The 12,901-nt window shown below is 36.8% G+C and overlaps 1 protein-coding gene across 3 annotated transcripts in view; it reads right to left on the minus strand.

The window, feature by feature from the left end:
* Nucleotides 1-5,689: 5,689 nt before the first annotated feature.
* The window catches only part of pdm2 (POU domain protein 2), a 40,464-nt gene continuing 33,252 nt past the window's right edge, over nt 5,690-12,901 (minus strand). For all 3 annotated transcript variants that reach the window (XM_018002464.2, XM_089463781.1, XM_018002463.2), the window contains 2 exons: nt 12,183-12,239; nt 5,690-7,541 (listed from right to left, as the gene is read on the minus strand). In XM_018002464.2, coding sequence (XP_017857953.2) covers nt 6,142-7,541; nt 12,183-12,239 — 1,457 coding nt within the window. In that variant the 3' untranslated portion in view covers nt 5,690-6,141. The remainder of the gene's footprint in view (nt 7,542-12,182; nt 12,240-12,901) is intronic.

Raw genomic sequence — 12,901 nt, forward strand, 5'->3', positions numbered from 1 at the left:
TCCATTTCCTTGGCCTCCAGGACGGGAAACTCCACGAATCGGAAGTTTGTAGAGCGCGTGTTAGTTAATTAAATGTGTAAACATGTCAAAGCGAAAAGGCTCGACTACAAATGGTTTCGATTTCAAACATTTTCTTTTCCAGGGGGTTGGAATTCTCCTTATGTTTTATTTTGGCTCCTGTTGCTTTGATTTTCGAGCACAAAAGTTTTCGAGCTTCAGCGAGGGTTGTTTAACGGCTTCTTTTTTTTTTTTTTTTGAGGGTGTGGCATGCAAATTTCGTTTGGTCTGCCATGTTTTAAAATCCAACCATTTTTAATGGGCTTTCCAGATTTTGCGGCATACTTTTGGGCAGGGATGATACTTGAATTTAACTGGAGTTTTCTGCGCATTAATGTTAAGTAGAATGTGGTGTGTTTTGAAAAATCGAAGTGAAAGCCATTTTTGGTAATATATATATTATAAATTTATATGAAGAGAATATCTGAATTTAATATGAGGTGCTCAAATTTCATTTTGATACTCATTGAAAATATATTAAAAGGGGCATATATTATAAATTTATATGAAGAGAATATCTGAATTTAATATGAGGTGCTCAAATTTCATTTTGATACTCATTGAAAATATATTAAAAGGGGCAAGTCTAACCTTTTGTAAAATGTAAGCAAATTTAGCTCTAATCTTAAATGGTAAAACTCAAAATTATTATAAAATTATAGATATAGATGATTCATTATCGACTTTTAATGAACCAATTCCATTTAAAAATTTATTAAAATTAACTAGTTCAACGAACAAGTTCCATCGGTTGGTCATATTTACTTTACTTGATCCGCATACTGTACTAGAATTGATCTTAAAGAATGAAGCGAATAATTAGTGCATACATATATGTATGTATGTATAAACTAGTGATGCCGCAAGTGAACTAGTGAAGTGAACGATATAGTTCATTTCAATTATATATTACTTTCGAGCCACAGCTGCAGGATCTGTTCTATATACATTTAAACAATATTTCGTATCCCATCCATGTTTCCAGGGTAACTCCCAGTCTATCCCTGCCTAATCGCTTACTGATTTTGTTTTTTTTTTTTTTCATATAGCCCACAGCGTTGAGCACTTTGCCACAATTTCGTTGGTCTGTTTGCTTTGACCTCATCAAGAGCGCAGTTAGAAGGGGTCCAAGGGGTCCTTCGTTCTTCTCGTCCTTCGTCTAGGGACTCGCTTTTGTTTGTATGTGCAAATATTGAACTTGTGATTTTTTTACGAAGAGAATTCTTTTTTTTTTTTTTTTTTTTTTTGGGGCCTCTTAGTTATATACTAGCCTCACTCACACTTTAAAACATTTCGTTCCCAATTTTTTTTATTTTTTTTTTCAGTTTGATTTTCGCTTTGTTTCTTTGTCCCATTTGTTTGCTTAATGAAAAAGAATAAAAAATAAAATGAAATAGGAAAAAAGTTTCCTTTTTGTCGCTCATTTCATATTTTCATTGTAATTCAATTGTGTTCGCAGTAATTTTTCAGCTTCTTCTTCTTCTACTTGTTTGTATTTACTTGAGAACAAAGGCAACTTTTCGTTAGAATGTCTGCAAAAGGGGTGGTATGTACATGGCCACGCCCCTTTAGTGCCCACACAGGCAGACAATTGAAATTCAAAGCAGCAAAGACGCGAGCATTCATTCAGAAATTGAACATATGTCGTCTATATATAATTTGCGAGCACGATTTTTCTGTTTGTTGGAGACATCTTCTTTTAGAGAGGATATCTCACGCTCTCAATGAATTGGCAAATAATAAAATCAATTTGTTAACATTAGGTAAAGACTCAATTCTTGGTACTGAAAGTTTTTTAAAGGAGATTAATAAAAAGCAATTTTAAAGGCAGAAAGTTGTTTTAAGAGCCATTTAATATACATAGTTTCATATAGTTAGATACTTGAAAAATGTTTTAAGTTCATAAGAAGCTCATCGAAAAAGTTTAAGAAATATCAACATATTCTCTCATATTCGTATGCTCCATGAACTTAAGGCCTTCTCTATCTAATTCTCACACATTAACACTTTCATTACACACGCCTCCTTAAGTGGGCGACCACTACAATCGAAGTCAAGTTAAAGCCGTGAAAAAGTAGCAATAAAAATTGTAGCAGAGAAACTTAATTTTCGTTAGTCCTGGCAGCTTTTCCATTTGATTAATGATTTTCCACACAGTGCTCGTATGGTCGTATGCGTAAAGAACCGTTATGAAAACGCATTCGAAAATTTCATTAAATTGTTATAAATGAAGCCGAATGGAGAGAACATTTCACAAAATGGGAATTCAATTTGCAAATGCAGCCAACGAAATCTATCAAAGGACTCGCACATACCAAATCTTTAGCAGCCGATCTAAGCAAGGAGAAAAAGTCAGGAACATGAGGAAGAAAGGGAGGAGGAGGAGGAGATGGCATGCCACATGCCACACACACACACACACACACAAACACAAAGAGAGAGAAATAATAGCCCCCAGCTGAAGGGAAAGCCTAATCCCAACTTCCAATCGACCCGCTTTTCTATTTGACCAGTTAAATGACCAGAGGGCGGACGGCAAAGGAAGGGGCCGGTCGAGAGAGTGAGGGGCGTGGCATTTTGAATATGTGGGCTGAAAATTGAAAGCGATTTGCGAACCTTTGAACGAGCGTCTGCAACGGACTGATAACGATTCAAAGAGCGAAGCTCTGAAGTGTACCAATTATGTGTGAGTGCTACAGATAGAGGACTTGCCCAAGGACCTGCTGCTGCATGACATGCTCGTGTGGGTGCCCGAGGGCTGTTCCGGCACTTCACAAAGTCTTTGCTGCGAGGGGCCATTGAAGCGTTTGTAAAAGCAAACATTTTACGAGATATAATTACAGTTCTATTAAAATATATATTTTATATATATAATAAAGAATATATAAGGATATGGTAAGGATTTTAAGAATATATTTGAGTTTCTAAACATTTTTAAAGATATAAAATAGTGTTAAGGGATTAGAAGTAGCATTCCATGCTGTGGAATTATTCGTAATCAAGTTTGTAGATTATTTTTTACATATTTAAAAAATAAAGGAGCTCACTTTTTATAAATATTAAACTTTCAATTTTTTTAAATATTTATTTAAAAATTTGTTCGTTTTGGTGCTGGTTGAAACAAGCTGTGAAGCACTGTATATGTTATAAAATTGAGTTAAGTCTTTCTCTCTCAATCTCATTAAGACACCGCGTACCCATTCTTAATAAAGCTTTTTATTTTACATTCAACAATGATTAGCATAGAGCAGGAGAAAGAGCGCTTTCAAGCCAGTTGCTTTTGATCCCGTTACTTTAAGTTGTGTTTGCATAGAATCGTGCTTTGGTTTAGTTATGTGCTCTCTTTTGCCCTTTTAGTAGTGCAAGTGCTCGTTGGGCTACACATGCAAATTTAGTCTGTGCGGTGAAGTCCTGTTGATCGGTCGAATTAGCAGCTCATGCTTGCATAATCTTTATTTTAATAAGTTATCGGGTTTTTAGTGTGCATCTATGTGTTTTTTGTTTAGAGTTCTGTCTAAGTCTCTGCAAAATATATTGACATTTTTCCATACAAAGCTTTTTTCATTATCAGTGCGAAAATGAGAGAGCAATTGTAATTTGTATATGCAGCAGCCAGCAGGAGAGCAAAGAGAGCAAGCGAGCTAGCTAGAAGACATCGTATGCGTGTTATTGCACTTCGCGTTGTTGCCATTTCTTCAGCAGTGTGTGTAATGGAGTGAGCGGAGTGAATGCTGTTAGCGCATACATACATACATTTTCCTCTGTGTTGCTCTCTTTTGTGTGTGTTTCATACGCAATTTTTGTTTGCGGTGCAATAAAGTTGTCTATGGGCTGAGTGTTTTTCTTATTTTTTTTAAGTGATCAAAAAAGAGCTTTGTGAAGATTAGCTTATTAATAAATATGTGAAGTGTGCTTTTTTCTTAATGTGGTTTCTCGCATACATAATTGTGAGTGGAGAAGGAAATAGAGAAGAAGAGAGGGAGGACACAATATAAGCTTTTTCAAATCCGGTAAGCGAGCTCCTTTTACTTATATAAATGAAATCTATTTAGCACAGCTTTAAACCCAGATTTGAATTGTCAATGGTTTGAGTAACGGCTGAATACGCATGTGCTCTCTATGCAAAGATCAGTATGTTTTCCTATAGGTAGAAAATACACAAATAATAATAATAAAAAATAAAAAAATCTTGCCTTATGAATGAAAAGTTTGGTTCTATTATTTATTATAATTGCATTCAATGTTAATCGTTTATTTAGTTCACAACATATTTTAATGTTTATTTTTAGCTTAATTTCCACTTGGAACTAAATTCGTGTTTTATGTCGATGTAAAACAATTTAAAATTGAGCTCAGATAATAAACAACTGGCACACAGCTCTAAATGCTTTCACTGTCAATAGAAAAAAGGACAACAGGGACAAGAAGGACAACAATCTTTGCCCTTTAGTAGACCATATGACATAACTATGTGTGAATTTATGGCATAAACCCTTTTTTTGTTCGTTCAGCCCTAAACGAATCAGCAACTGGCACCAACCAGGTCGCTTAACCCAACCCCCTGAAAACTTTTTCTTCCTCTGGAGTCGGGGTTCTTTTTTTTCTGATGGTCAATGGGATTTACACGCTTGCTTTCGATATACAAATAAGGGTTTGCTAGCTCGCTTCCATATTGAGAAAGATGAAGTGATTTCTTATCCAACAAAATCCACTGCCGAGTACCCCAAAAAAAAAAAAGAGGAAAAGGGGTTGGTAAGGGTCTCTCTCCTGCTCTAAGGAAGTTTATTAAAAAATGGTGTGTTTGCGTTTGGCGCGTGTCCTGGCGGATGTGATTCCGATTCTTTAGCTCTCTATGTTTTCACTGGGACCAAGAAATCAGTTAACTAAATATGTTGTTAAATATTTATTTAGGGAGCTTCTAATGAGATTCAAGTGTACTTAGGATCGAGGGCTTTTGCACTGAGAAATGGCACCTAATTGAATTATAAATCAAATCCAAGACGTTGTGATTACGAATGATAGCAAAAAGGTAATGCTTGCTGATTTTGTTTGTCATACATATATTATACATGGGCAATAATATATCTTTAATCTGCTAATAGAAAACTTTTTGGGAGTATAGGTACCAGTTTACCTGAAATGTTTTATAAAAGAAAAATAATTACACGTATACCATTTTGCGCTGTTCTATTATTTCTAAGATATGCTATAAAATCCAAAACAAATCTGGCAATGTTAAAATCAATAAAAAAATGTATATTACTATCTTACAAGAAATAAAAGCGATCCAACCGAAGATCAAAATGATATGGCGAATATATCTACACCCATTTTTAGAGCTATAAGCTTCAACATTAGACATTTGATTAATATTTACTTCTTTCTGGAAGCATGTCATATAGAAAACTAGCCTAAAATTTTCAAGTTTGTGGAGTGTAATCACATCCAAATTTTGCAATTACATTACCACACACTCTCGTTTTAAGAACTGGTCAAAATATATATTTTATAATAATTATGTGAATTCACCAATCTTTTTAGTAATTTCCACTAATCTTTCGCATTATGGCATACCCAAGATAAACTAATTTGATTTTTCAATTAAGTTTTTAAATAATTTTTATTGAAATTTTTTGTGTAGTGTTAGATCTAGGTATTACGATCAATTTACAACTGGACATTGTACAACAATATCATTATAATATATAGATAGTATGTTACATAGGTATCTAGATCTAATATTAATTATATATATAGTATGTATATATATGTTATAAATAGTTGATAGATTGGCATGCTGGACACGTACGTACATACATACAGATACAAAGACAACAACAGTTATGGGGGGCACTCTACACAGATCCAATATAATGCCTATATATAGGGGCTTTATATAATATATTTATATGTACTTGTAAATTCGTTATGGAATGCTGATACGAACATCTATCAGGGAGGATTTTGGATACAGGGATAATACGATATGCAGTTTTTGTTGTTGGTTTATTATTTTTGGAATGTTTGTGGAAGATTTGGAGAACTTCACTCGGTTTATATACAATCTGAATTACGATCAATCTCTCAATCTCCCGAGCTAATGGAGCTACCGCAATGTGATCCTCCTCCGCTAGCTTCGAGCAGCATATGTCCATTGGACATATTGAGCACTTGTGGGGGATAGCCAAAGGCGTGGCTGCTCAGCGGCGTGCCCGTCGGACTATCCAGATCGAGGGAGGGATTGATGCGTTTCTCCTTCTGCCGGCGATTGCAGAACCAAACGCGCACAACTTCTTTATCCATATGCAGGCGCTCCGATAGCTGATTGATCTCCTCCGAGGTGGGCTTACAATTGTGCATAAATGCCTGCTCCAGTGCTCCCCTTATTGTGGTCTCTATCGAAGTACGCTTCTTGCGCCGCCTGCCCAATATGCTCTCCGGTGTGGTGGTTAAATTGGTGGTCATTGTGTTGATATTGAAGACACCACCGGCTGACTTGGCCACACTCGAATCGGCATCTTCGAGCCACTTCTGGAGCAGGGGCTTCAGTTTGCACATGTTCTTGAAGCTCAGATTGAGCGCCTCGAAGCGCGAGATGGTGGTCTGGGAGAAATCGTTGCCATAGAGCTTGCCCATGGCCAGGCCCACGTCGCCTTGGGTAAAGCCCAGTTTGATGCGTCGCTGCTTGAAAGTCTTGGCGAACTGTTCCAGCTCCTCCAGATCTGTAGTCTCCTCTGGGGATTGCTCCAGCTTGGTGGCCATGACAGCGGCAACGGTGGCGCCGCTATTCAAGGGTTTGGGTGTCGAGCTGGAAGCAGCTGCCGTCGATTGCTGCTGCTGTTGCTGCTGCTGCATGCTGGGCGTATTTGGTGTTAGCACAGCGCTGCTTAATCCCAATCCTCCCAAGGAATTTGGCGGCGTGCGCTGCTGTGGCTCCAATTGACGACCGACTGGACTGAGCGACGGACTGCGCAGCGGACTTTTGCTCAGGGGTGTGGAGTAGTGGCGCGTGGGCAAAATTTCACTCGGCACCTGCTGCACTTGATCCCTTTCTCGCTCCATTTTGAGCTGCTGCAGCGCTTGAAATTGGGCCAAGGCTTGCAGCGAATTCTGTAGCAGAAATTGCGTGGCCAGATTGGGATTGGGGAAGGCTTCAGGTGCCAGTTGACGAACCATCTCAATATAACTATGCAGCTGGAGTTGCAGTGCCTGCTGCATGTCTTCGGGTCCAAAGCCCAAAGGCGCTGGCACACCCAAGGGAGGCGGGGCAGTTGCTGCTGCTGCTGCAGTCGGCTGTGGCTCAGGGGCTTGGGGCTCCAGGGCCATGCGCTTGGGCGCCGGAGAAGCCAAATTCAGCACCTCATTTTCCATTGCAACGTCCAGTTGCCGTGAGGCGCGACGCTTGCTGCTCAAATTTTGAGCAACATCCTCGTCCAGATCATCATCGTCCTCCTCCTCCTCCTCTTCATAGCTTTTGCCACAGTCTGTAAAGTGAAGAAAAAAGATTAAATTAGCAAAATTAGAATAGCATAGGATTATAGGATATTATATATCAAATATAGTTTGATTGATTTGGATATATTTCTTGGACTAAATTTGCAAACTAAAATATATTAAGGCCAATCATATTGACCATTCAAAGCCGGTTAACAGTCGCCAAACATTTTATGTATATTCTCTAACTAAATTTATATGTATATATATATATATTTTCAATTTTCCAACTCAATGAAGTTTGCAAGTAGCAAGTAGCCAGAGCAGAGACAGCAGGACAACGCATGTACACATACACACACACATAATTCGATTGCCCAACTCAACCTGCCCCAGCCACGCCCCTGCCCATCTGAAAAAGTTTTCAATATTTTTGCTATTTTAAGGCAAATTTTATTCAATCTTCCAATTGAATGGGCTCTCGGCTATGTCCTTTGCCCTGTTGTCCTGTTGTTGTCCTGCGGTTAGCTGCTGTTAGACGATAGACGCTCAAGCGGAAGGGTTTTGCTTTGTGCCACGCCCTCCCCCATTGACCTACCCGTTTTACATCTATCAACTAGCCTTAAATTCAATCATGCATAATAATTGAAAAATCGCCGGCATCGAACGCAGGAAGGAAGCTTTACACAACTTTTGCTTTTTTCTTTGTTTTCATTTCAAGTTTTTCTTCTTCTATATCTTTTTTTTTTAAGATCTCAAATTTCATAATGTGTCATGAGCATATTTATTGATTTACAACCTATTGAATTTGCTTGAAATTAAAGAATGGTCAGGAAGTTCTTGTAAGATAATCCATTGAAAAGACCAAAAACTCTAAGCGCTGATCAATCTCGGGGTGGAGTAAAAAATGTTCCATTGTTGTGCAGAAAAATAAAAGTAGGAAGTGCAAAAATTATATATCTGATATTTGTTCATATTATATTTAGTGTATGAATATCATACAACAAATATTTAAAATCGTTTTATGATAAAACAATTGTGTTTTAATAAAAGGATAAAAAATGATATTAAAAGTTTTTTGAAATAATTTTTTTTTTTTTTTTTTTAAGATTAATGAATTAGACTTAAAAGTACTTAGAATCTGTTGGACTAACACAGCCTAGCATGCACTCAAGGGTTGACAAAATTATATAACTATAATTTAATTAATTGCTAACAATTATTTTTAGCATACTTTTTAGTTCAGCTTTAACCTGTTTAAAACGATTTCATGAATCGTTTATTTTTATTGTTTTTTTTTTTTTTTTGCTTTGTTAAGCAGCTTTGCAGCTTTGTTCAGTCCTGTTAACAGGATTAAAAAACTTTGATTTTAAATGCGGGCGGCATTAGTGAAGGGAAAACTTTTTATATGTGGGCAGCTGTTTTTATGACTTATGTTTCGGCTAATATAATTAGCAGAAATGCAGTCAACTCTATAAAAAAAAAGTCACATAGATAAGGGTTAAAAACCCCAACCCACCCGCTGATTGTAAAATTTGCCAACCCCCTGGCTTTCGTTTTTCGTTTGTTACAATTGGAAAGGCAAAGTATTTCCATTTTTGATTTTCATTCGGGGTGAAGTTCAAATGCAACTTGTGATTGGCAAAAAGGGTTTGAAGCTACAATAAAACTGAAAAAGAGGCTGCTGCGTTGCATTGTGTTGCATGTGGCAAGTCAAGAAGCTGCAGGCGAAAAAAAAAGAGAAAAAACTATTGTGACTGCTGCCAGAGATCCAGCAGTGAAAAACTCTAAAATGGAAATAGGGAAAAGCGAATTCAGAACCTGACGCCAGGTGCTGTTCAGCAGATGTGTTGTTGCAACAATGTGGAAATGTGTGAATGTGAGTGTGAGTGCGAGTGTGAGTCTCTGTTGCACTGACAAATGAAGTGTTGCCCCTCACTCACTCACTCTTTCTCTCTCCCTCTCTCGTATTCGCTTGTCTCCCTCTGTTTAGGGGTTGTTCGCGTCACATGGGGCGACTGGGCAAAGTGCGTGTTGCGATTTATGGGAAAGATATAACAGTTCGCATATAAATAAATATTCGCAAAACTATCCAATTATACAGGATATCTAGCTAAAGATAACGCTGGAATTTCTGAATATGGAATGCATTTTCAGGGGCTTCTATCAAATATTTAAATCTAATGGTGATAGAATAGTTGAAAGAGAATATTCGGTATTTGGCAAATATGCCATTGAAATGCAAATCTTTTTAAAATATTTTCAAGAGGAATAATTATAAAATTAAATACATTTATGTATGAATTATAGCATCTGTTTTTCATTTTATGAAATAAAAATAAGAAATAATATGAAATGTATTACTATATGTTTAGTATTTTTTTTTTGACAATGTAAAATTAAATAATATAAAATAATTAAAATATAATAATATTTTTATTATTTTGTTTTATTATTATTAATATTATTATTATTATTTATTTATTTTTTTTCATATTTTTTTTTCAATGTAAATTTGAGAATTTGTCGTACTCATTTTTCTGATATTTGTAATATTTGTATAATACTTAAGCCTGATTAAGCAAATATTATTGCCTAATACGGCCCAAACCCCTTTACCCCAACAGCAGTTTCCTTACTAAAATTACCTCTTTAACCCTCGACTCTCGACTTCAACACATTTCAAAATTTTAAAATACCATAAAACCACAAATCAACCAAAGCGAAACGCCCTCGTAACGCCTCAAAGCCAATCAAAAGAAACGCACCCAATCAAAGAGGAAGAGGAAAAAAAAAAACAGCAACCGCTGATTAAAATATAAAGAGAGTCACAAATTACCCTATCAAAAAAATAGGATACCCAAACAATTAGCAGCACGCAAACAAATCCTTTGGGTGCATGGAAGAGGAAAAGGCGTTGCACAATTTGAATAACAGTTCAACAAGTAGCACTTAAAAAGTCGCGAGGGCTAGGGTTGAAAAAAGAGAGAGTGAGACTTGAACCCTTCCGCACACAAAAAACTCACACAATTTGCCACACGCCTGACACCTCATTTGCTATTCAAATTTGATGGAGGAAGGAAGATGCGCAACAGTTGATTGGCTTAACCCTAACCTCACACTTGAGCCAACCCCAAACTCACTTTTTTTTTTTTTTTTGTAATTTAAATATCTGCCACAACCCTTTTTTATAAGGGTTCGCAGTTGTTGTTGTTGTTGCTGTTGTGACATATTTGAATAAAGCGCGTCGCGTTAATTTGTGTAAACCAATAAAAATGCAAAATTAATTGTCAGTTGATGATATGGCAACCCTGTGCGGCAACTATTTAAATGAGGGTTGTCGCAATGTTTGCATGAGTGCTTGGGGTGGATTGATGCATGTTTTTGCATAGATTAGCTGCGCTTTGTTAAGGAGTGTAAGAGAGACTGAGTGAGAGTGAGCGGGAGGGGGTAGGAGAGGGAGGCAGGGCGAGAGGGTAGAGGGTAGGGGCTAAAGGTCAGCAGTTAAGGGCGAACCTCTCTTACATAATTGCTCGCAACAATAAAATTCAAATGCGCAGTTGTGAAATTTACATTCTGACAAATTGTTATTTTTATTTTGTGTTTGCTAAAAGGGCGAACAAAAGGAAGACGCAAAAGACGAGAGTGAGAGAGAGTGAGAGAGGGTCAGGCGGGTGTACAATGGGGTCAAATGTGTCCTGATGTGCGTGTGTGTGTGTGTCAATGTGTGTATAAATAACCTTTTGCATATGTCGTGAGGGTTGTTGTCTTTTCAAAGTATAGAACATTTGCAAATTTGACAGGGTTGTTTCCAAATTGTGGGTGGAAGGACAATATTTTATAAATATATATACATTAGGACTGATCAGAGTTTTTACTTTGGAAAGTGAGCATTTTTGATTCTTGGAATACGTTGAGTGAGATGCGAACTAAAATGAAGTACAGCCCGAAATTACGTTTAGAGATATACTATAAAAGTTTTGTAACACTATTTTAGAGATCAACCATATGCGAAATCAAAGTTCGAAGAGGCCTATGAAAGTAATATATGTATGGTAATCAAATTAAAACAAATATTAAATATAATAATATAATCATATAGATTGGGTCGAATTCCTTTTGAATATTGTTTATAAAAAGGGTATAATTATACAAATATTTTGCCCTTTCCAATTCCTTTCATAACTTCTACTAAATCATTGTGTTACTCCATTTCTGTCTTATGTTTCCTCAATACTTCACTTCACTCCGATGTCAGTCTTTGCGGGAATATATATGTATATTCTTAAATAGTTTTACCAGCCACACTTTAGTCACGTGCGTGGCTCTACCTAAGCCGCAAGCCCCGAGCCAACTGCCACGCTCAGAGCTCGAGCTGAACCTCAGGCGCATCCTCAAACATTTGCTTGGGGGTTGCCATTGTTGTTGTTGCTATTGCTGCTGCTGCCGTTGTTGCATATATCCTTTTGCCAAAAACTATAAAATTGTTGCCCTACCCTCTCTCCAAAGAGACATCAATAAATTGGCTACGTAGCTCGTGTGAGTAATCAATTTGGCCACAAAGTAGCCACGTTCCACGTTTCACGTTCGCAAACCCGAATATCCCTACACCCTAACCAGAGATAGGAGACCCTTGCTTCTATATTTTTGGTGCATGTTTGATGTATGTTAGCAAAGGATTAGGTGCATACCTGATAGAGATCGCAGGGGAGATGGCGGTGTCGGCGAGTTTGACATGTGTCGCATAACTGCAAAGAAATGAGATAGAAAGAAAAAAAACATTTAAATTTCAATCTTTGTAGTTAGGTTTGATAAATACTGGCATTCCTTGAAAATGTGGGGAATTAAAAGCGAATTACAATTAAAGATTTTTGTATATTTAATGATAATTAAAAGAGTGAGTGGAACGTGAAGAAGAATAGAGAAGAATCAGTACTTGATTAAAAACTGTCTACCAACAAGCTCATTACTTTTTGATCTGTATCAAGTTATTACATTATGTTGCTTATCGATAACCACGATATCGATATCGATAGTTTAACTGCCTTTATCGATAAGAGTATATTTGGTTTTAACGATATTGAACCAAAATCTACTTACATTACAATATTTATCGATAACGTTTTGATATCGATAACTGTTAAATCATGTTTTAATTGATATCGATAAATAGTAAGACTAGCAACTACATTTTGTAGTTTATTCACAGAAAAATCTTCAGTCTGTCTATCAACTGCCATCGATAATTGATATTTTCTTATCGATTATTTTGCCTTTTGTCAAATGCAAATGTCACGTCTGTGCATTTCGTTTGCAGTCCGTATTTCAATTTGCTCTTAGGGGGTTGTGTTTGCTGTTTCGTCTGCTTGTTGTCTGTTTTTGGCGAGTGTCTCAGACAGACAGACACACA

Source organism: Drosophila arizonae, chromosome 3, assembly GCF_054131065.1.
Source record: "Drosophila arizonae isolate 15081-1271.41 chromosome 3, UAZ_ARI_1.0, whole genome shotgun sequence".
Taxonomy (NCBI): Eukaryota; Metazoa; Arthropoda; class Insecta; order Diptera; family Drosophilidae; genus Drosophila; species Drosophila arizonae.